At 40.8% G+C, this 26,659-nt stretch overlaps 1 protein-coding gene and 1 long non-coding RNA gene across 14 annotated transcripts in view; both read left to right on the top strand.

Annotated features, from left to right (window-relative positions):
- The first annotated feature begins 3,907 nt into the window (after positions 1-3,907).
- LOC118167603 lies at positions 3,908-5,195 on the top strand. The gene is made up of 3 exons (XR_004751206.1): positions 3,908-4,024; positions 4,608-4,689; positions 5,138-5,195. It is a non-coding gene; the product is annotated as an uncharacterized LOC118167603 (long non-coding RNA).
- Positions 5,196-6,149: 954 nt separating this feature from the next.
- Positions 6,150-26,659, top strand: part of LOC118167599 (cytosolic phospholipase A2 beta-like) — a 49,689-nt gene continuing 29,179 nt past the window's right edge. For 3 of the 13 annotated variants that reach the window (XM_035327131.1, XM_035327130.1, XM_035327128.1), the window contains exons 1-8: positions 6,150-6,275; positions 9,748-9,907; positions 11,893-12,035; positions 12,474-12,563; positions 15,487-15,608; positions 18,424-20,384; positions 20,816-20,873; positions 26,027-26,238. Coding sequence is in view for 11 of the 13 variants with exons in the window: in XM_035327130.1 (XP_035183021.1) it covers positions 26,218-26,238 (21 nt within the window). In the remaining 2 variants the exon portion in view is untranslated. Of the gene's footprint in view, positions 6,276-7,821; positions 7,841-9,747; positions 9,908-11,892; positions 12,036-12,473; positions 12,564-15,486; positions 15,609-18,423; positions 20,385-20,815; positions 20,874-22,992; positions 23,392-26,026; positions 26,239-26,659 lie in introns of those variants that run through there. The other 10 variants (XM_035327118.1, XM_035327119.1, XM_035327120.1 and 7 more) reach the window with 10 other exon arrangements.

Below are 26,659 nucleotides of genomic sequence, written 5' to 3'. Positions count from 1 at the left end.
AAAAGGTGATTTAGCTGAGCAGTTCTGTGCCGTGTACAAACAAGAAAATAGGTCAGCCAACGCAGTAGCACAGGGTATTCATTTTAAATCAGCTGGCCTTTTTAGAAACTCAGTTTTGAAACTTATCTTCAGTAAATAGAAGCTGGGAGTTGGAAGGAGACTAACATAAAGTAACTGGAAATGGCCTAATTTCAATAAAATGCTTATGCTTGTTCTTGAGCATGTTCTGCAGTGACAGAGCTTTGAATTGTTAACGTTTCTTCTGCTGAAGGGATAAATTAGACGAGTGGGGCTAAGATGACATTTTTCCAAGGTAGTGGCAAAGATTGTACTAATCACAGCCTGTAAAGTCGGGCAGCTTTGCATAGTTTCTCCAGAGTTACAGAGGACAGACAACATTATTCAAGAACAATGTGAAAGTTACAATTTAATTAAAGTTAATAGATCTTCAGCTGCAAAAGAGACCTTGCCAAGCACAACTGATAAAAGTAATAAAAAGGGCATGGGGAAAGCTGTTCTTGTAGTCTGCTTGTAATTGAAAAGTGCTTCAGATGAAATAGCAGATCAAAAAACTAGCCTGAACCAAAAGACTTAATGCTTATATCAGTCCTTTTGTTTAGCACTGCATATCTGAGTGAGAAGAGCTTGTGACACGGCTCCTCAGAAACTGAGAGGCAATCTTCTCACATGTAAGCGGATACAGGAGAGGAGAAATATCTTTGAGAAGGTACCTATCCATCAAGTCCTATGTCTCTGCAGTAGTGGGTATTTGAGACTTCAGTGGAATTCCGCTAGGAACTGCGCTGAACAACGAGATTTCAGTGCAAATGTGCTCCTGTAACAGCAGGAGCTTCTGACCTGGGAGAAGCAGGGACGCTGGATGGCTTCTGCAAGCAAGCTTCTTTCGTGGCCTCAGGGCAGAATTTTTGAAGTGAAAGTTGAGATTATGTGAGGTGTAATTAGAAGTGCTCTTTCCCCATCCTTCTGTCACAGGACAGTTCTTGTCCTGTGTGTTTGGCAGCTTTAAGACGATTGGGGACTTTATTTCTTTTTAAATTCAAAGCTTACCCAGTGCTCTAATACATTACCAGGTCATGTATTATCAAACTCTAGGATAGGACCACCATTAATGACAAAATAAAAAACAATCCAAATTTTGGCTATGGTAGTATTTTGCTAAGAAATTTATAATTCTACCATTTCAGAAAAAAAAAAAAAATCACCATTCTGCACTTTTTAGTGCTTTATGGATGTCATTTGGAAATGGAACCTGAGCCAAGTGTAGTATTCAGTGCAGAAAAGGGGATATTCTGACTGAAGCTTGTCTAGAAGGAAAATTAATGCTTCCAATGAACTAACGCTCTCTGCAGCAATTTCTGTAAAACATTACTGTCATTTATCATTGTCCAGACAAAATATAGGGATTCTAAAACTCACTGCTTTTTCAGAGTCTTTAAAAATTGGCTGTGCAAAATGTACATTAAACATAAAAATGTCTGTGCCCTGACTCTAGATACCACTTAGTGAAAATAATAAAATGAGTTGCATTCTATTAATTTAGGCTTATATCTTTTCAGTGTCTTAAGCCACTGAACATTTAGCACCTAAATTTAGACTCTAAATTTATGTCTACATTAAAGTCACTTTATTTAAAACTTGTGGTTTCCTGTTCCAGGCTGTTGAAGAACACCTTGCTGCCCAAAGGGATAGCCATGCTGTTCTCCTGGTTGCTGATCAGAAACCCTGGAAAAAAAAAAACAAACCAAACCAAAACAAACAAAAACACAAAAGGAGATTAAAATGTTTAGCTGGGTCAGAGGAGGAAGTAGAAGGAACATGCACTGGGGTATCGGGTGACTCCTTTGGGGTTGCTGTGGCCCTCTGCCAATCCAAGATAACTGAGTAACTCTAGCAGAGCTTTTGGTTATGTTTGTAATAACCGATCCAGCTGATTCTAAATTCTGCTGCAGTAATCAGCTGGTTTGATCCTGTCATTGGAGCCTCACAATGGTCACAGAACAGCCAAGGCTAGGTACAGGGCCAAGTGTTGTCTCAAAAGACAAACTGTTACGACCGAGCAAGAACAAAACAGTGGAGGAGCCATTAGGCACACCAGCAGAACACATCTATCTGTAGAGCATTCTTGTTCATAGCCAGCCTGCTCAACTTCCAATTTCTGTTGACAGAAGCTGCAAAATGCCAACGGTCCCAGGAAGACCAAGTTCCCTCCCTGTGTGACATCAGAGGAGTACGCAGGTGACAGTGCAATTTGTACATAAAGATGTATAAAAGTGATGCAGTTTGTCTTGGAGTGAGATAAAAGAGCAAATCTTTCAGTCTGCTATCTTTGATGCTCCGTGAGAATCTCCTATGCAGGTTAGGTTGCTGTTACAGTGATAAATACGTGCATTGGTTGAGCTGCCTCTGTTCACAAATTCTGGATGCTCAGGCTAAAAATTCAAGTAGGAAGCACTGCCTTTGAGGTCAGACCTTGACACTGCAGAATTTGGGAATGACCATGTGGGCTGGACTCACTGCATTTGGCCTGCTACCAGCTGTCGCTCCCTGCCAAGCACTGAGTGCGACACAAATACCGAACTTCTGTGCTCCTTTGTGCCACTGACAGAGTATTGCTAATGCTAGATTTAAATCCTCAGTTAGATAAAAACATATCTGTCCTTTACTTCAACCACTTCAACTGTGTTTCCCATTGGTCCTCAAAGCATCTTTGATTTTATAAAGACTGTGAATCTGTTGAGAACGGTCCCCCACTGATTAAATGCTGCACAAACAAACCCACTCTGCAGTGACTTAGCATCACACCAGTGCACAAGGATCCGGTTAGGTGCAATAGAAAAACATTGGACAAATTTATGCAGGAGGAATCCTTCTAGATTAAGTAAATTCAGAGACACTGCCTCTGCCTCTCAGAGTCCCAGAACCACAAATTATATGAGCCTGGAAGAGGGTTCTGGAGAATTACCACATCTTTTCTGACCACTGGCAGAGCCAGGATGCTGGCCTAGATGGTCTTCTGGGCTGAAACAGAGAAATCAATTATTGTTTGTATCTTTGTTTGCTCTTTGGTTATTTATTTATTTATTTATTTATTTTTGATTACTATGAATTTGTTTGCATTTGTAATTGAATCTTTGGATTTTCAGAAGTCTCGCACCAAGTTCTGCTTCAGTAGACAGAGTACACTCCAGCTGCTTCCTCCTGTCCATGCTCTGGCACATAATCCCACCTACTCGTTCCTAAATTCTACACATTACTGCAAAGCAATAGGTGAAAAGAAACCTCAGCAACTGTGAAAGAAGAAATAGGGCTTGCTCATGTGCAGTGATAATGAGGGATTAGAAAAGGCAATAATCACCCAGTGAAAAGAGAGCAAACGAGCAAATCAGAGAAGATTTTGATTTTCCTTATGACACCTTGACATTTGTTTCTTGTGAGGGTTAGGAGCTTTTTCTTATCTCGATATAACACACCAGGAGTCAGTGTTAAGGTGCCTTTGATTATAACCAAAATGCTCAGCAGATTCTCATCTGTTTCTAATGTGGAGACAGTCCTATCTTGGCCGTCTATCATGCCAAGGACTTAATCAAGGTGTCTTTTTTATTTCCAGGGGAACTTACATGATACTAATATTCTTGAAGACAGGAATTTTTAGATGACGTGCACAAGAGGAATAATCTTTTTCACTTTGGGGCAACAGAGTGGGTTAGGAGCAGAGGAACTGTACATAGGTCATGTGGTATTAAGTCAGGAGCAAGGTGTTGGTCCTTCCATGCAGCACCATTGCCCTGCAGCACTTGGGGCATTCCTCTTTCTTGTGATAGAAGTAGCAGTGTCTAAATGAGAAGAAATTATTTTTGGTACCTTTCTCACTTGACAGAGACCTGATTGGGCTGCTGTCAAGGGCTGCAGAGAGAACATGCTGCTTTATCGCGGGGTATGTTCCAGTGGAGTGTGCGCTGTCTGCTGGAAAGTGGAGCATGATTATGTTGTTCTCCAGTGAAAGGTATATTTCAAAGGTCCTTATTTGCTGATAAGGGCATCTTTTCATTTGTCAGGAGAAGTTTGTAATTGGCAATTCATATATAGAGGGGCTTCTTCTCTCAACTGGACTACAATTTATGCAGATGTAATAAAAAGAAGTCTTTGTGGTGTAGTTAGAGGATCTGGGGGTCCACGAGGGGTAGTTGCTTTTCAAAAACCACCTTTTAAAAGCCCAGGAACAGTCAATCCCACTGTGTTGCAAGTCAAGCAAACAGGGCAGAAGACCTGCCTGGCTGAAAAGAGCGTTCTGCCTGGAACTAGGGTGGAAGAAGAAAATATATGACCTCTGGAAGAAAGGTCTGGCTTCACAGTGAGAGTACAGAGCTGCAGCTCACCTCTGCAGGGAGAAAACAAGAAAAGCCAAAGCCCAGCTTGAGTTGACATTGGCCACTGTGGTGTCAGACAACAAAAAAGGCTTTTCCAAGTATGTCAAAAGCAAGAGGAGGTCAAACGAAAACACTGTGCTGATACTTGGAGACAATGGTCATCTAACATTATGGAGGAGAAAAAGGCAGAAGCATTTAACGCACTTTTTTTTGTTTCAGTATTTAACAGTAACAGATCTTGGGCTGTCTGGAGCTCGGAGTTGGAGGACCGTGACTGGGGGAGCAGTAATTTCCATCTCTGGTAACCAAAGTTGTAAGGGAACAGCTGCACAGGGAACGGTAAAGAGAGACATATTGATAAGGCAATATGTCTGGTTATTTTTTCCTGCAACTTTTCATTAAATATTTATTTATTTATTTATTTATTTATTTTAAAGATACGTGATATCTAGTTTCATTCAGTCATATTAGCTGTAGCTGAACATTATGATGTAAGATTGCAAACAATGATTATGATAAATTAACTTGTTAGTTGTTCCTGATATTGAAAGGGAATTGACAGTAAGAAGACATAGTGCTATAATTCAGTTATGGAGATATCTAACATGTTGTAACTGCCACAGTGGAGTTTTAGTTGGTTTGTAGTGGAACAGTGCAAAAAGGTGAAGCTTGAGAAAATTGGGTTTGAGGCTGACTGCTGGTCTGATGCTTCTCTTTGTGTATTGGCTTATTTGCACCCTTCTCTTCAGATGAGCTATTACAGTCCAAGACTCCCTCTAAATAACTTGCTTTGCCTTATTAAAAAAACAAACAAACAAACAACAACAACAACAAAAAAAAAAAAAAAGGAAGAAGGGACATAAAGATATCCTACAGAAGAATCTGTACATTTGATTTGTCAGCTCGGGAACATCCCCACAGGAAAAGGGAGGGTTATTTTTTCAAACAGCCCTAGATTTTATCATGGACAAGGGTTGACCTTTTAAATCAAAACTTACCATGAAAGTCATTTTGGAAAATGTAACCATAAAGAAGTTGATTATGATTGCCGTGGTAGCATTGCTGTTGCAGATCCTGTAAGACTGATCCTCCTCAGCCTTAGTTACCTCAGAGGACTGTTCATTGCTCTTGTGATCATTTAAAGGTTAATGCCTTCAGCTTGTAGTCACTGATTTACTGTCTTACACTCAAATTATTTCCAAAACTTATCATCAACATTTTATCATCATCCTTAAGCTCAGTAAAAGCAAATATTGTGCAGCTTAAATGTTTTTATTTCTTTGAAGTGATCCATTAGAAGCCCTGCTGCCTGCTACTATCTCACAATGGCTTTTTTAACTAGTTTCTACTAGAGAAAAAATGTATGAAAAAAATATGGGAAAATATGTAGAGATATTTGACTCTAGACTAGAACTTGCAGTGGAATTTCAGTGTGTGCAATACCCAAAATTAGTATTGTAACTCAGCTAGGCAAAATCAAAAATCAACTAAAATATACATAGATATTGCACATTTCTAAAGCAAAAAAAAATATTAACCAAAATCTATATTTTGTATAGTTTCATAGCCAAGTGTTTTTGCAATACTCCCTAAATTTCTCCCCTTGATAAAAGGAAGTGTGCGAGTGTGCAGATGGATGGGTATGGATGTATACAAATGTCTGTTGGGAAGGAGGGAGGGAACGGAGAGTGGAAAGAAAAGTAAAAACAGAAGATTAAAAAAATGTGTTTTGTAATTACTTATATGTTTGTTTTTTTTTGTAGAATGTAAGTTTTCCAGCAGAAATCTCCTTCTGCCAGAAGACATATATATACAATATATATACAAGTGAAAGCAAGATGGCCCAGATCCCGACCAGATGGCCGGTTTCACCGTGCGGTGCCTGAGGTGAGTGTATGGTAACCACTGGGTTTAGGAGAATAAGCATGATTACAAGGTACCAATTGCTCAGCTGCGACATGAATCCTTTTATCCTCGGTAAGACAATGAATGGCAGCATTACTGGCTACTGCAAGACACAATACCTACTTAGAAACAAGTGATTGAAATCTGTATTTTGTGTACTTTCATAACTAAGTGGTTGTGCATTCAGTTATTATTAGTACAGTTATTGTCTTGGGAAGCTGACAACTAATGCTTTTCTGAAGAGGTAATAACTGCTTTCCATCACTGAAGCTCTAGTGGCAGGCTGTAGAAATTCTCTCAAGAGAGGTTTCTCACTTTGAGGTTGATGTAGCAACCAGGAGAACAAATCTACTTCATTTTTTTTGGTCTCTAATCAGACGTGAAAATAACAAGGTCCTTTGTTCTCTAGTTGCTGGAGTGTCTTGAGGTAAAAAAGGTATTTAAAAAAATCATTCTTTCTCACACTGAACAAAAGATTAGCCCTTAATTGTATAACTCTGTTTTATCCTCTTAAAGAAAGTGGTAAAAGTCTCCTTGAAATTGCCATTAAGCTAACAGTTGGAGATCTCCATGGGGGTTTAGAAGGCTGAGGCTCATGCCTCTGCTTGATCACATTTTCCCACTTCCCGAACAATTATTCTGATCAGGAGGTTGTTTATAGTGGCATGGTTGGGTTCAGAAAAAAAGTCTTGATTTTTATTCTACATCAGAACAGCAAATTTTGAAATTTGGTATTTTAATGAGGTGAAACCTTTCTTTTATCAGCCAAAACCTGACATATCGTATAATGGGAAGTTAGTCTTTCTCCTAATTTAGTTTCTTTAGGATAAGTGGCTCTTGTGCTGTGTTTCCCCTTCCTGTATCTAGAATATTGTGCTCAGAAGAAGGGGTGAGGAGGACCAGAAATAAACATTAACTTTTTTCCTTTTCTTAGTTGTCTGTGGCTAAGTACATTTTGCATAGTCCCCTAACAAAAGAATCACTTGAAAAAAAGCTCCATTCCCCTCCTTAAGTGGCCTTTTCAACTTTTGCGACCTGAGAGAAAGCTTTGGTTTTGGGTGGTGCTAGTAGTTCCTAAGCAGAGAGTTCAAGTTGTACTCAGGTCAGAGCTGTTCTCTCTGTTTCATTTTCTGTTCCATTTGCTTTCTAGGTATTTTTCCTTCATCATTTGTGTCTGCCTGTCTAGCCATATAGCAAGCACCATGCACAGGACAGTAATGTGCTGAAGCAGGTAATACCACTCTACCTGGTATTTTACAAATTTAAGAAAAATAGCTTGACTTTTTAAGAACATGGGGGAGGCATTTGCTCCCTGTCCTTTGCATGTGCAACTTCTCCCTTCCTCTGGGTTGAGAGGAGAGTAGAATTTTTTAAAGAGTAATTTATTATTCTCTTTACTCCTTTCATTTCTCCATGTAAGACTGGCTTTCCATGCTTCTACCTTCCTTTCCTGCTCCCTGCAAAAGAGCATAATTTTGCATTGTTGATGAATGTCAGCTCAGACCTCAAAGGAATGCAATTTCCTGGGCTCAGGAAGGAATCCAGAGGTTAGTCTCATAAATCCTGTGTACGCTCCGTGACTGTTCTTAGCCAACTTTGGCAAAAGAGTCATTTCATTTAGCACTCATGTAGTAAAACGCATTTCTTTTATGACCTCCTAGCCAGCTGTTCAGGCTAAATTATTGTATATACAGTCACGACTTGACTAATGCCTCTGCATGTCTCAGTTGCTTTCCTGTTATTCTGTCTGTAGAATGGTGCAAAATTCTCCTTATGAGGTGGCATTTCTGGAAGACAAGGGTCTCCTGCTACACTGAAAAGTAGGGGGGTGATTTCTCTGTGGGTCAACACATGCACTCATCACAGTCAGGGAGGTTCTAGCTGAGAGATGACTTAGTATGCTGTGGGCAGAAATGCAGTTCTCTTGGGAATCAGAAGAGTGTCTGTGTCCTTCTTGCTGCGGTCCCCGGTTCTCCAGTGCAAGGTTCCATGCAGAGATGATCAGGAATGCTTTCCTCTCAGCAAGATTTTTCTTTGTGTGTTTTAGGTTTTCATTAAAGAAGTGTGAAAACTTAAAGTGTCTGTTTTTAGCATGTTTCCATTGTTTTTATGCCTCTGGAAGTGATAGTGTCAGGCCATGTGTCTCCAAACAGACTTTTCAGCAGAAAGAGAGAAAAGTTCTGGTTCTCAAATGCTGGTATGGACTTCGGTCTTTGTGAGCCCACTGGCTGTCTGTGCTGCAGCAGCAACCTGAATGAATCCATTCTGGGAGAAGATTGTACCAGAGAAGGAAGAGGGTTGGTGGTGGGTCATTTTAAACTCTCTATCCTACTATTACAGAAAGGAGACTATATATGAGGAATATGTAAAGATGGTATTTTCTCCAGGGCAGAGAGGCTTACTCAGTTCTTATGGTATCTCTTAAGACCTCCTTGTGAAATGAGGAAGAAGTAGCACGCCCTGCACAAACTGTTGTTGCAGAGGTGGATTTTATCCAAAAATAACGTGTGTGTTTGGAGCTGGGCCTTCAGAACAAGGAGATGCAAGTGCTGCTATAGCAATGGTTCCTGCAGGGAAATAAGACACTTTCTTATCTTTATCACTAACACGTAACTATCTTCATATGCAGATGAAGTTTGCCTGCTTGAGAAGGAGGATGTGTCCTTGCCACCTATGAATGTACAATGTGTCTTTGGCTTACTACCATCCCACAAAAAACACCATCAAGCTTTGTGCATTAGTCTGGATTCCTAGAGGTTTTCTGACAACAGAATACCTCGTGTTCTTATAAGTGGGTCTTCCTCCTCTTTTAGTGGAAATGCAGGGCCTCTTCAGCAGTATCAGTCTGCTTTAAAGGTTTCTTATTTCAACTCACCAGGTGTAGTCCTGAACACTGTCTCCAGGATTTTTCAACACAAGACTACTGTAAAACGAAATGTCCCATACTGAAAGGCTTCCAATTAAAATTCATGGGATTTTACACATGCACAAATATTAGATTTGTTCTCGAGTGACCAGCATCTTACAGAAATGAATGCTGAGTGAGTATGGAGGTTCATTTTTCCTCCCTCCATATTCTGAAATCATTTTTTAGCAGATAGGAGTGTAGTCAGTGATGGAGCAGTGGGGGGTTATGCTGAGGCTAAGGGCATTTCTCTGTGCAGTGATTACGTGTAGCCATTGAAACTCTGTTCTGGCTGTCGTCTAAAGGCTGCTTGCTCTGGAGTTTTATGGGTACTGTGGCCTTCAAGCTGACATTTTGTGCAAGAACACACTTCATCCAAACTCAGCAGGAAGATCAAATACTTTCTTAGCTATGGAAGAAGATGGCTGTAAAAGAGAGAATGAAAGATATGGGGACAGCCAAAGATCGGTAGAAGTATATTTATACTTATTTATATAGGAGTATATCAACTGCGTGTATGTGCTGATGAAAGGAATATTTATTCCCCAGGTGGTCATCAGGATCTACATTTAGCTGCAGCAGACTTGAAATTATGTCCAGTTGATGCTGCATGATTCATTAGCATCAGCTGGTGCTGGCTGGAAAGGAAGGGAGAAGAATGGACTCCGTTATATCACTTGGATACAAAATATTAAAGATAAGCTTTGATGTGAGATGATTTAATTTTTTGACTGCTCCTAAATGGTATATTGTGTTTTTACAAAGCAGATATAGCAGTTAGTCATGAGAACTGGAATTCACTTTCAGCTTTGAAGAGGGTTTCAGAATGTGGCTCTCCAGAGGAAAAAGCATCTTCAGTTTTAGAAACAATAGTACATGTGATGTGCCACATCAGATGGATCTTTGCTAACTTGCAGCAGAGTGTAAGTAACTCACATGACCAGAGCAAATTGCATTCATTGCAGGAACGCTGGAAAGAAAGAAATTTGCAACACCTTCCTTGACCTCTGAAGGAACAAATGATGATGTTAAGGAAGACTTACTGAAAGGGACTGTAACTACATGACTTTACACCTCATTTTTTTTCGTTGACTTAACTTTGTAAATGTATTAGCTGTAAATCTGCCCAGAGCTCTCCACTGCCACCACAGTAGTAATTATTATTATGATTGTTGAAATACACCAATAAGTCTCACAGAGATGCTTCAGCTGGCTGTGTATTTCCTTGAATATTTTAAATATTATATTATAAGGAAGTCTAAAGTCCCCACTGTCACAAGATTTGAGGTTCCATTTATAAAGTCAATGAAATACAATTGGCCTCCTCAAGAACAGGCAAACATAGCCTTCAGCTGCTAAGTGGGAATCCTCATTCTGCCATGCCATGTCCTTAAGAAAGTATCACAGAATCACAGAATCACAGAATTTCTAGGTTGGAAGAGACCTCAAGATCATCGAGTCCAACCTCTAACCTAACACTAACAGTCCCCACTAAACCATATCCCTAAGCTCTACATCTAAACGTCTTTTGAAGACTTCCAGGGATGGTGACTCCACCACCTCCCTGGGCAGCCTGTTCCAATGCCTCACAACCCTTTCAGTAAAGAAGCTCTTCCTAACATCTGACCTAAAACTCCCCTGGCGCAACTTTAGCCCATTCCCCCTCGTCCTGTCACCAGGCACGTGGGAGAACAGGCCAACCCCCACCTCTCTACAGCCTCCTTTAAGGTATCTGTAGAGAGCGATAAGGTCGCCCCGAGCCTCCTTTTCTCCAGGCTGAATAAGCCCAGCTCCTTCAGCCGCTCCTCGTAAGACTTGTTCTCCAGGCCCCTCACCAGCTTCGTCGCCCTTCTTTGGACCCGCTCAAGCACCTCGATGTCCTTCTTGTAGCGAGGGGCCCAAAACTGAACACAGTACTCGAGGTGCAGCCTCACCAGAGCCGAGTACAGGGGGACGATCACCTCCCTAGCCCTGCTGGTCACACTATTTCTGATACAAGCCAGGATGCCGTTGGCCTTCTTGGCCACCTGAGCACACTGCTGGCTCATATTCAGCCGACTGTCCACTATCACTCCCAGGTCCTTCTCTGCCTGGCAGCTCTCCAACCACTCATCTCCCAGCCTGTAGCTCTGCTTGGGATTATTACGCCCCAGGTGCAGGACCCGGCACTTAGCCTTGTTAAACTTCATGCAGTTGACCCCAGCCCATCGGTGCAGCCTATCCAGATCCTCCTGCAGAGCCTTCCTACCCTCGAGCAGATCGACACACGCACCTAACTTGGTGTCATCTGCAAACTTACTGAGGGTGCACTCAATGCCCTCGTCCAGATCATTGATGAAGATGTTAAAGATGTCCTGGAAGATGTATACGATGTCCTGGAAGCTCTAGTCAGAGTCTGAATGCAGAATGCTTTGTTTTACTTCAGCATAGAAGGATTAGAGGGAAAATATTTCAGTGATTTGGGTGTAAACTGGTGTTTGACGCTTTGGTAGTAGAGAAGGACTGATGATTTATCTCCAGTCAGATGTGTTGAGGGAACCTTTCAGCTATGCATGCCTTCCGTGGGCTATCCTGAATGTGTGTCCCAGCTCAGAGCAGCTGCCTGGTTAGCTCACAGCTCGAGCCTGCTTGCACCTGCAATTCCTTTCTTGCATGTGCATTTCAGATAGTCAGCATTTCAATGTTTGATTCTAGGTCTTTCACTTCTGAAGTATCTTGGAAATGAACGTGGATGGAAGCACGTAAAGCTGAGCTATCAGGAAGGAATGGGAGGATGCTAGCAGAGTTTCTGAGCTTGCTTTTCAATGTGATTGCAGCCATACTAAGCTTTTTACCAGGTACTGCAAAATGCCGTGTAAGCAGTCAGTGCAACTGAAGTCTGTAGTTTCAAGGGAACAGCACGATGACTTTGACATACAGCTGTTGTATTTCATTTGACCAGATGGAACAACCTCCTTTAGATTCAGAACAAAGCCAATTGTAACACAATTTTTTAAGCAAAAAATAAAATATCATAAGTGTACAAGCTTTACAGTTGGAAAGCTAGAGAGAAAAACCTTACCATCAATGTGCAAAACTGTAATCAATTATGATCATTCTTCTTCCCAGATGTAAACAGTATGTCTTTTTTCACCATATACTGTCATATGCAAATGCTAGCTAAGTGTGTGTTTTTCTTTCCAATGTGGATGATTCTCTTGGCAGTACGGGAACATTCTGTAGCCTTTATTACAAAACCCTACTCCTTTAAACTGTGGGTTTCACCTCCTCTGCAGGGCTGCCTCCAGTCTATCCAGCCCTGTCCATGGACAGCATTTCTGTTAGCAGTGAAAGTGTCACTGAAGGGTGCAGACCATGAGTCACAGGTAAGACAACTAAGGAAGGAAAACATGGGTCCACCTACAAAGGAGAGCTCAGCTGCTTAAAGCATTTTGTTGCACCTTTATACCAGGGAGACATGTACACTGCCGCAGTCCAGGGGGAATGTTGCTGTCACTAGGGAAGTAAAACTTGCAGGTCACAAGATGGCAGCATAATCTCACTAGTCACAATGATGGAAGTTGACAGGTCAGGTCAGTAAACTTCCTAAGCTCAGCTTCCTATTTTGAACAAACTGGAAGTCCTGTGTCTAGCCTGTTTTTCCCAAGCCGTAAATTATTATCTATGCAGCTCAAAATCTTGCTATACCACTTTTCAAACTAACCTATTTCATTTAAATTCAGCTGCATTTTGATAGTGTTGAAATAAACTGTTCGCCTGGAGTTCAATACTGAACAAAAAATTACACCAGCATGTTATTTAACTAATCAATACAAAAAAGCAGCATTTATGGAACATTAACTTTGCAAAGCCTGTGCAACCAAGAGTTATGTTTGTTAGGTTTTCCCTTCATTCCTGCTCTTGAGAGCAACACATTCTGAACCCTGCCCCAATTATACATTCCTTACTGAACATTATATAGTTTTTGTAGCCCCGAGTGAACATATGTTCTCCATTATGAGTTTATTTATGTAATATTCTTTTTGTTTGTGAGATATAAAAGTGATCTGTGTTGAGTTTTCACCTGATCATTTGCCTGCCTCCATCTCTCTCTTGCAAATGAAGCTGTCTATTCTTACCGTTCTTCGTGAGCTGTACCTTTTGACTGTGCAGTGCTTGATTTGGAAAAAACAAACTGTGCTAGGGACAGATGATTCATCACATCACTCACCATATTATGCAATGCAGAGTGGTAACTTCCACTGAGAACATTTCTAGCAGCAGTATTCCCACTTGTGAATTTAAATGCTCTCCTCAGGAATGTGTGTAAGAATAAATGGAGGCATCTGTAGTCCCTTGGAATGCAAACAAACCACAAGAGCAAGGCAAGAATACATCCATTTCCAAAATTCACTGCAGTTCTTTATGGCGTTACTGCCGAATTAAACCACAGATAGGCACACCTTCCGGGTGCACCTTTTTGAGAAAACAGAATCGTAGTTCTATAAGTAACTGGTATCTACCAGTTTTTTTTGTACCTATTCAGATGAAAATCATTCTGTCCAATTTTACTCTTACCATTCAATATAGTTGTATCTGAGCATCCCTAAGCTAAATTTAATTAATCAAAAGAAAAATGAGAAAATTCTACGCTGTTCTTTCCATTGGCCTGTAGTTTCTGGCCACATGGTGTCACTATGTGGCAGCAAATCCCCTAGTAATAAGCTCTAGCAATTCTAAGTTACCAAAGTACCCAGCCACCTGACCTTGTCTAAGGAGATACTTCAACAAAAATGACAAGGTCACAGAAGCTTTGCTATAGGAATATGTTAGGAAAATATTTTGTACAAAGTGTCTGTTGCCCTGCTCCTTCTGTCCTCCTGGAATGTATCAGAAATGTTTTTAGGCCAGAAGGGCTTCTTCTCCAGATGTCTGCATTTGGGAGCAAGTTTATATGGAAAATTTTATCTTAAATTGATGCGCGTGTGAGATTTAAAAATTCAGTGGTGCTGAACTCTTCCTACATTTTAGTTATAGTCCTTCTTCTCTTCTGCTTCTGTCTGTGTATGCAGAACATTCTTTGGCTGTACTGACCAGAGGAAACTTGGCCTTACGAAGCTCAGAGCAATATAAACTGCAGCTCCTGGGACCCGCAAAATGCTGTTTAATGCATACTGGTCCTGACAGATGCTTTGCACAACACACCTGCTCAAAAGAGCTGTGCCAAAAGCTGATATATTGGATACTTAAGAAATTTCATAATGTACAGCTATAGCAACAACTGAGTGAAATGCTCATGTACAGACACAGCATGAGCTTTAACCAAGAAGATGATAAATGGGTCAGGGTATTGAAAGACCGCAAAATCTCACGTAGCTGTAACTGTTGGTGTGTGCTATTTCTTCTATAAAATGGTGAGGGAGCCTGGAGCAGCTGGCTTTAGCTAACACCCTGACAGTTTGTGTAGGCTAGCGTAAGAATTCACGGAGAGGAGAAATGACTGACTCTGGCAATGACTTGTCAGCCATGTACAGTGCAGGGTGCTTTTTTATTGCTTGGACATTGGGTATTCACAATGCTTTTCCTAAGTCAGCTTATGTGCCTCGTATGAAGATTACTGTCTGCATAGCTGCTGAGAATCGTGTGTGTATCTCAGTGATAGTTTCGGTATAGATTTTGTACCAGGGGCCAGGAGTTCAGCTGTAATATACCTGTTTCGAGCCTGGTTATCTACCATGGTCTTATTTTCAATTTAAATGTGAAGTCATTAGGCCTGCAAAGCATGGTTCTGTGAGCAGTTCTGGTGCCTTGGTATGAATTGTAATGCATTGGTATGAATTGAGGAAATGGCTGTAGAAAAGATTCATGTGTTTTTAATGTAAGAAAGAACAAGTCTGACAGAAATGCCATTTCACTGAAAGCTTGTGTTTGTCTTAGTTACATCCTCCGAAGGGAAATAATACACTAGTTGGGAAATAAACTGTGTTAATCTAGACTTGAATGTGACATGAGACTAAATGCTAAGCAAAACCTGGACTGTCACATCTCACAGGCTAGAGCTGAGCAGAGATGCCCTGGGATATTTGACTCTCTCAAATGACAACAACAGCATACAGGTTTGGGTTCAGAAGACCAGAACACATTTGTAACAGCATAAATTGTATTTCCTCTTCTTTCTTGCAAATGTAACAACAGCTCAGAAGTATGTTCAATAACATTCACTTAGGAATACTCACTTGGATATGATTTTGGCCTGTGATTCCTCTCTTTTTGCCCTTCCCATTGCTTCTCTAATTATCTTAACTGAAGGAATTCTCCATTTGCCTCTGTACTGGTGGTGTCACTGAGAATGGGAGCTTCTGCAGAGACTAAAACCTGATACGGTTCATCCTGGGGGAAGAAGAGCCTGAAGTAGAAAGTAGCAATGAACGGTAATGCAGAAAAGCAGATGAGGTCTACTGCAGGAAAAGGTGTCCAGGCCATCTTGGGAGTAAATGCGGCATGTTGCCAAAACAATTTGTCTTTGTTCTATGAATCTTGGGAACTGTTGACCTCGTTATCGAGGTGCAGAATGCCTCTTGGTAGTGTGTGAGGGAGTTCTGTCCTAACTACTATAATTATCCTAATGGCGCTGCTGCCATGATGGTGTACCAGCAATAAACAGGAAAGGCTGAAACCCACTGACACCGATGAGATGCAAATGAAGCGCAAGTGCCTCTACAATAGAAATAGGAATAAAGAAGTGGAAACTGGCTCAGGAAATCCCTCTAGTTTTGTCTCCAGGAACTCCCTTCACAGTGTTTGCTCAGGGTAGAAAGGAGTGAAGGAGGGGAAGGGAATGTGTTTCCTGCCCTTGTGGCCTTATGAACCCCAGGCCCTGGAACCCAGGCCTCTTCTGAGACAGCTTTTATGTGTTGTCCTGTGCCATGTATCTCCTGGGAAGTTCTGTTACTCCCTGTTTCTTGAGGAGTTGCACTACATATGAGGACATTGGGATTCTGACAGTGTTAGACTACAGAGAGAGAGTCCTTGAAATAATGGGAACAGCTTGTCTCTTTGTGAAACCTTTCTTATAAAGCAAATTCACCATCACTGCCTGTGGATACCAGTAAACCACAGACTCCTGATATATGTTGAGATAGAAAGAAAGGCTTGGTGCATGGAAGAAAAAGGCATTTTTAAAGCTGTGGCCGTAGCCATAACCATAGCTGGTTATTTAGTCTGACCTATACAATGCATGCATTTACCTCTGTAATTCCTGAATCAAGCTCCTACTGTCTGACTGAGCTACACATAAAAGACAATCATCCAGTCTTAGTTTAAATTTAGCAATCATGTGGGAGGGAAATGTGGTGTGGAGGCTGAGAAAAGTCAGGGATCACAATGTGAAAGGAAGGTGTAGGAGGGAAAATACATAGTTTAGCTATAGCACAGGTTTCAAGGATCAGAAATAGAATTTATTGTCATTTATGACACTGAGAAAAGTCAAAAGAGAAGTGAGCCCCATTTGCTAAAAGCAATAAAAGCTCCCAGATAAGCTGTTGCTCAGAAAAAAAATGCCATCTAAAGAGATAACATGAACACCAATGCAAACACCCACACAAACGAGAAAATAGAAGTGAAAGGACAGGAGTTAATAATTAAGCCTACTAATAGAATGTGATATGTTGTGATTTTGTTGGGGGCAGAGAGGGGAGTCTGGAATAATGATTTCTGTGATACTCCTTTGTCTATTGTTTAGTTGTGCTCCAATTCATCAAACACTTAGGCACCTGAGGTGCAAAGTGAATTATAACTGAATTATCCTACTAATATCAGTTAGACTATTCATGAGAGAAGCGCATGCAAGTATCCAAGAGGATCAAAACTTTCAACTTTTTAAATGCATGAGATAACTGCTAAATGGACAGTAGAAAGGCTGATACTGTCTAACCACAAAAACTACTGATGAATTATAAGTAGCTGCAGATCAGGAAGATGACTGAATCTTTTCAGCACTTCTTGTTCCAACTGCAGACAACTTTGAAGTTTCACAATTTTATTGAATGTCGGTTTTGGGCTGAATTTTAACTAGCTCCCCTAAATAATCTGGAGTACTGAGGGACTGAGAGGCATTTTGTAAGAGATGAGAATTTTACTTGTGGTCGGCATCACACAGGTAGCAGTAGAAATGCAGAGATGCTCTGTCATCAGGATGTTTTATGTTAAATACTGTCCTAACACAGACAGGCCACATAATGGTGATGATTACATGTGTGAGGAGGAAGGCAGTGAAGCTAGAATGATCACATCCAAACACATGTTCCTGTCTCTAGAGCTTGAAATGGGTTGGCATGGGTTCACCTGTACACTTCTTTCAAAATGTTAGGTATAAAAGAGGTAGTTAATAGACAACTGTAGAATTCTGTTCACATTTAGGAAAGCATCAAATAGCTTTACACTACCTTTGCTTTGTGGTTTTGTAATGGATGCCATAATATATTCTGTTTAAGTTATTAACATATGCTTTATAGTACATGAGTAGTATATTGAATTAAAATTAAACTGCCCTGGTCTCAACTTCTTACAGACTGTCCCTGGTGCCAGGTAAAACTACTAATTAACTTTGTGACTCCCAGGTTATTCCCCACAGACTTGAAGGCTGTTTTGCTGGGGACAAGTGAACAACATTTAGCTGCATCTGTAATAATGTAATACAAGCATTCATTTAATTTGATTCAGAGCCACATAAGTCTGGACAATGTTCTATGTGGTACAAAAAGCATCTTCAAATATGAATGTAGAGGGTGGGACACATTTCTGACCCATGCTCTTGCTGGATGTTTTGGTGCTCTCTGGACCATCTATAAAGTGATGTCTCCTATGTTACTGATGCTTTCTGGGGAATACACTGAATTTCTCAGAACATCAGTATACAGTGTTTGGATTCATAAATGGGAGATGTCTAAAAAGGATGTTTTCAAATGATAATTGTTTGGAGGAAGGACCTGTAATATTCTGTAATGACAGAATCATGATAATTTTTCTTTGTATTTCTAGTTTGTCCATCCTTTGAGTTGCTCCAGTTTCCCAAGTCTCAGGTGAATCGGTCATCATTGCTACTTTCATTTCACTGTACAAATTGTTTGCTAACTTGTCTAAGATGTGTGGGGAATTTAGGACAGAGCTGAGGAGTATTCAAATGGAGTGTGGGGGGAGCATTACCATTTTTATTTCTCACTTCCTCTCTCCTCTTTTTCCTGTAAGCAAGAGCACACAGCTGTTGCACAATCCATTCTGTGCTCCACATATCTGTCCATGTTGTCAGCCGCTTGTGTATCAAGTCTGAGGAGGAGGAAGAAATACGAGGTATGTTAACAACAGCCAGGTACTTCCCATTCGCAGTTTTAGCATGCGAGAGGAAGTGATGTTCGATGAATAGAGCTGATCATAAGTTTTCTGATGCAACGCTTATTCTTTTGAAAATGTTGATTGGATTTGTATTGCTGGGTTGGCTGGTTCTCCAGCTTCATGGAAACCTGCTTGGAAAGTTGTCATGCTTTCGTAAATCTTCTGGACCCACCTGGCCTGTTCCACTGGCCACCCACCATTCTGTGATGCCATGACACTGCTGGCTTCCCCCAGTTACCAGGAGCTATCCCCTGGGCTGGTCAGCAATTGAGTGAGCTGCCCATCTGAAGTCCTTCAATTATTGGCCAATTCCTTTGCTTCCAGCTTGCCAGATCCTGTAGCTTCAAAGATCTTAGCCCACCCAGGTGACTGCCTGGCCACCCACATAGCAGTGGAACAGCAATGTAGGCAGAGTCCTGGCATGGGAACTGAGGCATCAGCCCAGAAATGTTTCAAAATATATTATTTCTATATACGGGGGTGAAACCTTTTTGGGAAGGGTGAAGGGAGGTGTGCCAACATGATTTCCTCTGAGAGATGAACATTCCAGTTCCCGGTGCTGGTACAGGCAAGTCACGGGACATTTTGGCTTTTTGCGGTTCACTACTTGCTTGCCAGTACTTGGCTGACAAATGCAGTCAGTATGTATGTGAGTACACAGAAAGGAAGACCAGCAATTAGTGGGTTTGAATCATACAAGGTGAGGGTCTCTGCTGCTTTGCAACATATCTGTTGCACTGGGAGAGATTGTAGGATACAAGCTGCTCTTGTTGCAAAGGCGGCACCATTACTGGTTTGTGCTCCGTTGCATTGGTAGGCTGTGGGTGAGGCTTGATTCCTGGAGGTATTTATGGGAGAGGTCACCATCTGAAATCTAGTCTTCTATCGTATCTCTGCCCCTGGAAGCTAGAATCTCTGAGTGAGTGCATCTCTTCCAATGTGGGCTCTCCCTGGCTAAGGCAAGGAGACCTGATTTTGGACCTTTGGCACATAGTTCTGGATCATTTGGGAAAGGAGGCAGTTTAGGTAGATTATGTTAATTTTGTGCTCTGAACAGACTCAGTAACTCATGATCTACACAAAGGTTTTCTGGCAAGTTGGCCGTATCATGTCTCACCTGCCACATAAACCATGAATGTTGGAGGCCTAATGTTAAAAACACACTAGTTCTCTGAGACTATAAATTTCTATTGACTTTGGTAGGAGCTTAGAACTATTCTGGGTTCTCAGCTTTCAAAAAGCAATGTACAGAACTCTCAGGAGCTTCAGAAGTCCCACAGCATTACAAATTAAAAAAGAGCTGGGCCTGTGAAAATTAGTTTCCCACTAGAATCACAGCATTTAAAATTGCAATCAAGTGTTAAGTTTTATGTGCTGCTGAAACAGAAAAATTAAAGCAGACTTAATATGCATGTATAAAGACATTCAGAGATAGTATCGGGCTCCATGGATGACTCTGCCTTGGCACAGGGTAGACTAGCTTTCCTAACATGAACTGAGAAGCTCGGCGTGTTTCAAGTGCCAGACTCTATCCTCACAGTGATCTGCCTTCTGTGCTGGGCTAAGGGGAGCAGGTGACAGAAAGCAGCTTTCATAAAGCTGAGAGTAATAATCTCAGCAAAGTGAGTCCCCAGTTGCAATATTAGGAAAAAATTCTGACTTCTTTTTGTCACATGAATGACACAAGTGGACTGGAAGAACAGCCACACATCTAATTTTTGTCTTTGAAATATTTTCTCTAGGGATAAGTATCAATGCAGAAGGAGCTTCTGTATTAAATCCCCATGACTCTGTAGAGCCCATGAATTCCTCATGAAGTAAGTAGTCTTCTGCTCTTAGGAGTTGCAGTCCACCAGAAGTGAGTCAAAAGGATCTTTATTGCTGTGAATAAGCTTGCAAGGCTCATAAACTCTAATAGCTCTAATATTTTCAGTCAAACTCTGGTTATTCTGTTTTAAATTGCTCTCATAGTGTGGTTGATGTATAGAAATTTAGTAATAAATGAATAAAGAAATAAGATAAAATGATGGAAGGAAGTAAAGTAAAGGAAGGGGAAAATTCACTTTGCAGTTTTAACAACCTTGCAGTAACCTCGGAAGAACCATCCAAAGAGGTAGTGAAAAGCCCTACGACCTTCTGAGACTGGGGGCAATAAATTGTAATGACCTACTTGCAGGGGCATGCACTGAATTGTCTAATGTCTTTTCCACCTCTGATACTCATTTTCCTGTGAATCTTGATGCTTTAGGCAGATCTTGTGGGCTATGTTATTTGCCCATGATCAGATTCCCACTTCTGAACTTATGGTGAGTTTTTATGTTCCAGTTAAGCTGAAGGAATGCCTGCATGCCACTAAGAAAGGGCAGTAACTCCTCAGAAAGGAAAAAAAAAAAAAAGAAAAAAAAAAAAAAAAAGTAAATTTCTATTGCTTCATCTCCTTAAATGACCTTAGCATTTGGCCAGAAGGGTACCAGAGCTCACATTGGGACGGGGCAGAACTCTGTAAACTCCAGACTGGGATGACTGGGATGGGAGACAGACCTACACTTTTAGTGCTAACTAGCTCTTAGGCAAGTTTTATTGCAAAACAAAACCTCACACTCAGATATTTCTATGACTTGAGCATTTTCCATTATTTACCAAGGATGCTGTGCCAGTACCGACTTCTTTGTGATCAGTATGCTTGCTACTAAGGGCTTTTGCAGTTGTTTCCAAAGTTAGTGGTGATACACTTTATTCACATCATCCTTGAATTGGTTGTTACTGTTTCTTTGCCCTGTCTCCAAGCTCAGATTAGGGTGTTTTTCTTATATTTGCATGTCACTAAAGTAATCTGGACTAGTTAGCCTAGGACATAGTTTGGTTGCTGCCAGCTGTATTTAAAGAGTCTAGCCATTACCTGTACTAACCTTCAGAATGACAGGCTGAGGATACCAGGTGTTGTCCTTAGTCTTGTTAATTTTGGAGGGCTGTTGGAGGGTAATTAGTGCCAGGAGTGAACAGAACCCTTGATGACTTGCATGTTATTTTAAATTAGTCCTTGCATATCTTCTGGCCATTTCTGAGCCAACATCTAAGGGCTGCGCTTGGGTAAAGGTAGAACCTTGAAAAAATTCACGTACAGGACTTAATAAGGATTTGACACAGCAGCAAGGTTAGAAAGGAAGTAGTGTAGTACTGTGTGTGTCATAAGATCACAGTAATCTTTGGTTTTTAATTACTCTTGGCCAGTATAATAACATTAAGTAGCAAACATTTCCGTAGTATCTTGTCTTGTCCTAAAGAACTTACAGTCATTTAAGTTGAAAAACAGTAGGAGAAAATAAGTGTTACTCCCTTGATTCTGAAAAAGTGACTATTCAAAAAATAGAAGGGGCTGGTGGCAACTCAAAAGAAACCCTTCTCTTGATGATTTGAAACTAAATACCATAAACATAAGTCAGTTCTTCCTGTCAGCCAAGTGGTGAAGTGTAATGCTTACCTAACTCTTCTGAGGTCTTTACTCAAGCAATTTCATACTGACATCAGTGTCAGACTATTTGAATAAGATCTGAAGATAAAGGTCTCAGAAACTGGCTGGAGTGGAATTACACTGAAATATCTTACTCAATTATTTCAATTAGATGCTCTGTAATAACTTGGTTTAAAACAAAAGAACAAATTCTAAACTTAAACACAGTGGATTTCAACGTGTGGTTTTACATTGACGTATCTTGGAAAGATAGCACTCCAGTCCTCAGATACCCCAGATAAATAATAATCAATTTCCTCCCATCTTGAAGCTACAAAGATCACCATCTCACCATATGTACACCCACACCTGCAAAATATCTAAGGAAATTATTAGTTCTCTTACCATGGTTGAGATAAAGAGCCAGAGATACTGGTTTTGCTGTATATCTTTATTTAAAATTGCAGTGGTTCAGGAGATGGGTAAGAGGATATAACACCTTTTACTTTTCTGAAACAGGTTTAGATCTTGCTGGCCAGAAAGACTGTTAATTTATTAATGCTGCTATCACCTGACGGCTGCTCAGAAAGACAACCTGGTATTTTGTTCTAATTAGCATTAGGTGTGCTGAAAATGGATGGTTGGAAAGCATTCAAAGATCTGAAATAATTTCAGATTAGGTGTGTTGTTTTGCTCAAACAGAATTGTGGGAGGACGGAACAGTGAAACTTAGCTTATATTTCAAAATGAAATTTTTCAGTCTTGAATGATCTCAAAGTCTGGCATTTCTGAAGCTTTGCTTTAGCTTCTAGTTTCACAGGGCAATGTTGAATTGAACAACTGAGATATATTTTAATAAGGAGGACTTTTTGTGCAAATTATTTCTTATAGTTGTTAATTAACCACTATATGAAAAAATACATTAGGGATGAGCTTGAGAAAAAAAAAAAAAATTCCCCAATTTCTGAGAACATTTTGAATTTATTTTGTTAATTTAACTATAAACAATTACTTCATCAGATTATTATAATTTTCCTAACCCAGCCACTGAGCTGAACAAGGTAGGAGCTGAGTTATGAGGCAAAGAGAAAGTGGCTGTCATCTCACACTGCCACTGTCTGGTACAACAAGAAGTCTCCACAAAGCTACGTTCTTCCACCTCCATCTCCTTGGTGGTGTGACAGCAGCTAGCCCTAGGAAGATCCATCACTTAGCTCTACTTAACAGCTTTCATGAGATGAATAAAGAATTGTTCTCAAGCATAATCATAAGAGATATATTTTTATAGGAGAGAATCTCAGTAATTGCCATCCTTGCTTGAGATGCAGTTATGATCAACACTGAAGGACTATGAAGGTGGTGCTCTGTTGAGGGTATTTTTTGTACACCAATGCTGAGATGTTCTCGTGAAAAAATTTGCTCTGCTGTTGCCATTGCTGGGATAAATAATGAAAAACACCCAGTGAGGCTTCAGTACCTTTTGTAAGATCTGTCCCAATTAGCTTTTAAGTTTACGCCAGCAGTAGAATAATTCAAATCAGAGCCATTTTGAGTTGCTGTCATTCTACAGCTTGGTTTCTGACAGTCTAGCTGTGACTGTGAGTAGCTTCTTACAAGGGGCTTAGTGAGCAGCCCATTGGATAAGTTGCGTGAAGCTGAACATTATATTTATTAGCTTTTATTTATTGCATACTGGAAACAGCATAGGTCTGCATTCTTTCCATTCTGATTCTGTTTCATATGGTCTCTTGTATGCATGATCCGAGTGCCCACAGGTTGTGTATGAAGCATTTTCACTTCGGTTGCCAACTATTTGTGCTGTGCCCTCTTTGCTTCGGATTTAACCTTTTAGATTTGTTCTTCCTTCTTTATGCAGTTGACTTTCTTTGTCTTTCTTTCCCCATCCTGTACATTTTTTGTGTCTGTAGTAAGGCCTGACATCACGTAGCCCATCTCCCCCATGTCCAGGAGGAAATGGACGTGGTACTTGTCAGTGTGCTTGTTGACAAGCAACACAAAATGTTTTATGCATTTTGGCCTTGCTGATTTACTGGAAACATTAACTTCTTGGAGGGGCTATTGGAAAAAATAGTTCCATAGCTCTCCAAAATAACTTTTGCACCTTGATTTGAAGATATTTAGGAGCTTTTTTTTTTCTTCTTTCCTGTTCCATTAAGGCCTGGGTGTCCCTGCTGCAGCTGCTCTGTTTTTAATGTGTTGCTCCGTTTCCAGGCAGACTTACCCCTCTTTGAGTGGAGTTCACTTTTCTCTGGCTGTTTTTCCATTTGCCTTCTCTCTAGGAGGTAAATTTGTCAGACTACTATTTTGGTCTCTCAATTCAATTACAGCAGCAGAAACTGTGATCAAAGCTGGAAGAACACTATGCAGGAGGAAAACCAAAACTCCTTTCTGGATAACAGGTTTTTCTCTCTTTTCCTTCACTTTTTTATAATCTGTGGAAAAGGGACGCTACAGATTCCTGTGTCCGAGGAAGTGCAGAGAATTAAGTTCACACTGCAGTCGTGACTGCTGCAGTACACATGCTCAGATGAAGCTGTCTAAAGTGTTACTGCAGGGGCACAAGACTTGCATGGTTACTTGATCTGAACCCCGGCTTGCTTTCTGATTAATTTTGCTTGTTTTCCTGGGAGCTTTAGAGCTGCCCGTTGATTTGCTCTACATGCACAACAGACCTTTACTTCAGATATCTTTCCTTCTGGAATTTCAAAGATGTCACCCTAAGTACTCAAGTTCCCACTCTGCAGGTTGGGTGATCAATCCTGCATCCAGTCCTGAGGTCTAGCATAGTGGCTACATCGCCAGTCACAGCAGTCTTCCTCCTGAAAACTCAGTTTGAGCTGTTGGTTATAACTTGCATAACCCCAGGAGCATCTCACTAGAACTGATTTTAAATTGGTGACTTTATTTTATTTTATTTTATTTTTGTGAAATGATTTAAAAAGTAGTTTAAACATCATTGACAGTACGTATGTGAATTTCAGGTAAAAAAAAAAAACAGCAAAGGTTTCACGTAAACCTGTTTTTCCTAAACAGTTTTTTTTTGTTACAGTTCATTTTTTCTTGTCCAAAACCAAACTAATAACTGCTATTTGATGAAAATTAACTCTTGACCCTCTCCCTTTCCATCAGTATTAAGTGTCTCCTGGTTGTGTAGTGAGGCTTGGTCCTATCTCTTCTTGTGACTGATATTACTGTGTTCAGGTGAGCATGCATTTACTGCAAGCTTATGGTGTCCTCCAGGCGTTTTTCCAGCTTGGATCTGTTGGACATCCACCATGAAATTGCAAATGTGGATTATGGTACAGCCAGAACTGATTGCCTGGAGCAGTGCCCTGACAGGCAGCCCATAGGTTGTCTACCAGCCGTCCACAGGAGGAATGGGAGAGGTGGAGGAAGCTGTGTCTGAGGCATCTCTTGAGGGTGCTTCAGGACCCACCACTGTGACCAGTAAGCTGATGGGAGAGTAGGATAAGAAGCTGGGAGATGTCAAGTTGACACATCATTTTTATAAGAAGCTTGTAAAGGGGTAAAGGCCAGAAGATGTATACAGCTTTCTCTGCCAATATTTATCTCAGTTCCACGAGCACCACTGTGCTGGCCAGGTAATCATCCACTAGGTACTTCAGAAAAGGAGGCTTGATTTACTGGTTTGCAGAACAATTCCCAATAATATGTTAAAACAAGTCCCTGCTGTAGGAAGAGTTGAAAAGGGCCCTTCAGAAATGGATTGGTCTCCCCATAGAAATTTTAATAAATGAATTTTGACTATCTTCTCCCTTAATTCCATGGAACAATTTAAAAGATACAGAAAATTCAGCTACTGACTAGATGGAAGACATGGGGGCAAAGGGAGACTTTCTGAACATGGCAGAATCTACCCATAAACCTGGCAGGACAATATTGGGGCAATAACAAATCATAAGAGGTAATAAAGTGACAAGCAAAGATGTGATTACTGCAGCTTTCCTCTCACCTCTGACATCGCAGATCTCCCTGTCAGACGTAGGCAGAATCTCTTCTCCACACAGAGGAGGCAGAGGGTGGAGCTCAGCGCCTGTATAAATTATATGTGTCCTTCTGGTTGTTTCAGCAGCAACAACAAGCTGTGAGTGTGTTTGTCAGCTGACAGATCTGTTATCCAAATCGGGTTTTCTGCTGCTGTCGCCATCTTGCGTGCCATGGGGAGCCCACCAGCCAAGGTAAGAGAACCGCAGGTCCACTCGGCTGTGGCCTGACACCTTGTTATTGGGAACTCTGGCTCCAGCTCTCGCAAGCAAACTCTCCCCCTCTGTGTCTGTTCAGATGCAAAGGAAATCTGCTGCTGGTATGATGTAGCAGGGTTATCTTGAGCTTTGTAAATTTCCTATTTTCCTCTTTTACCTGTCCATAATTAATACATGAGCTAGCTTAAGCAAAAACATGGTGAAAATGCGTTTCTATCTTAAGGTGTACATGCTAGAGCGAACACCAGGAAGGAAAAGGGCTGGCCTTGAGTTTACCTCACTGCAGAACGAAAGTGCTTTAGTCCTACTGCATGCTTTTCTCAGGATAGCACATGTTCATTGCTTGCCCAAGCTAAAACAAAACAAAACAAAAACACAAAAACCAAACACTTTTTTC

Source organism: Oxyura jamaicensis, chromosome 5 (assembly GCF_011077185.1).
Source record: "Oxyura jamaicensis isolate SHBP4307 breed ruddy duck chromosome 5, BPBGC_Ojam_1.0, whole genome shotgun sequence".
NCBI lineage: Eukaryota > Metazoa > Chordata > Aves > Anseriformes > Anatidae > Oxyura > Oxyura jamaicensis.
This window is presented reverse-complemented; position numbering and strand designations above follow the sequence as displayed.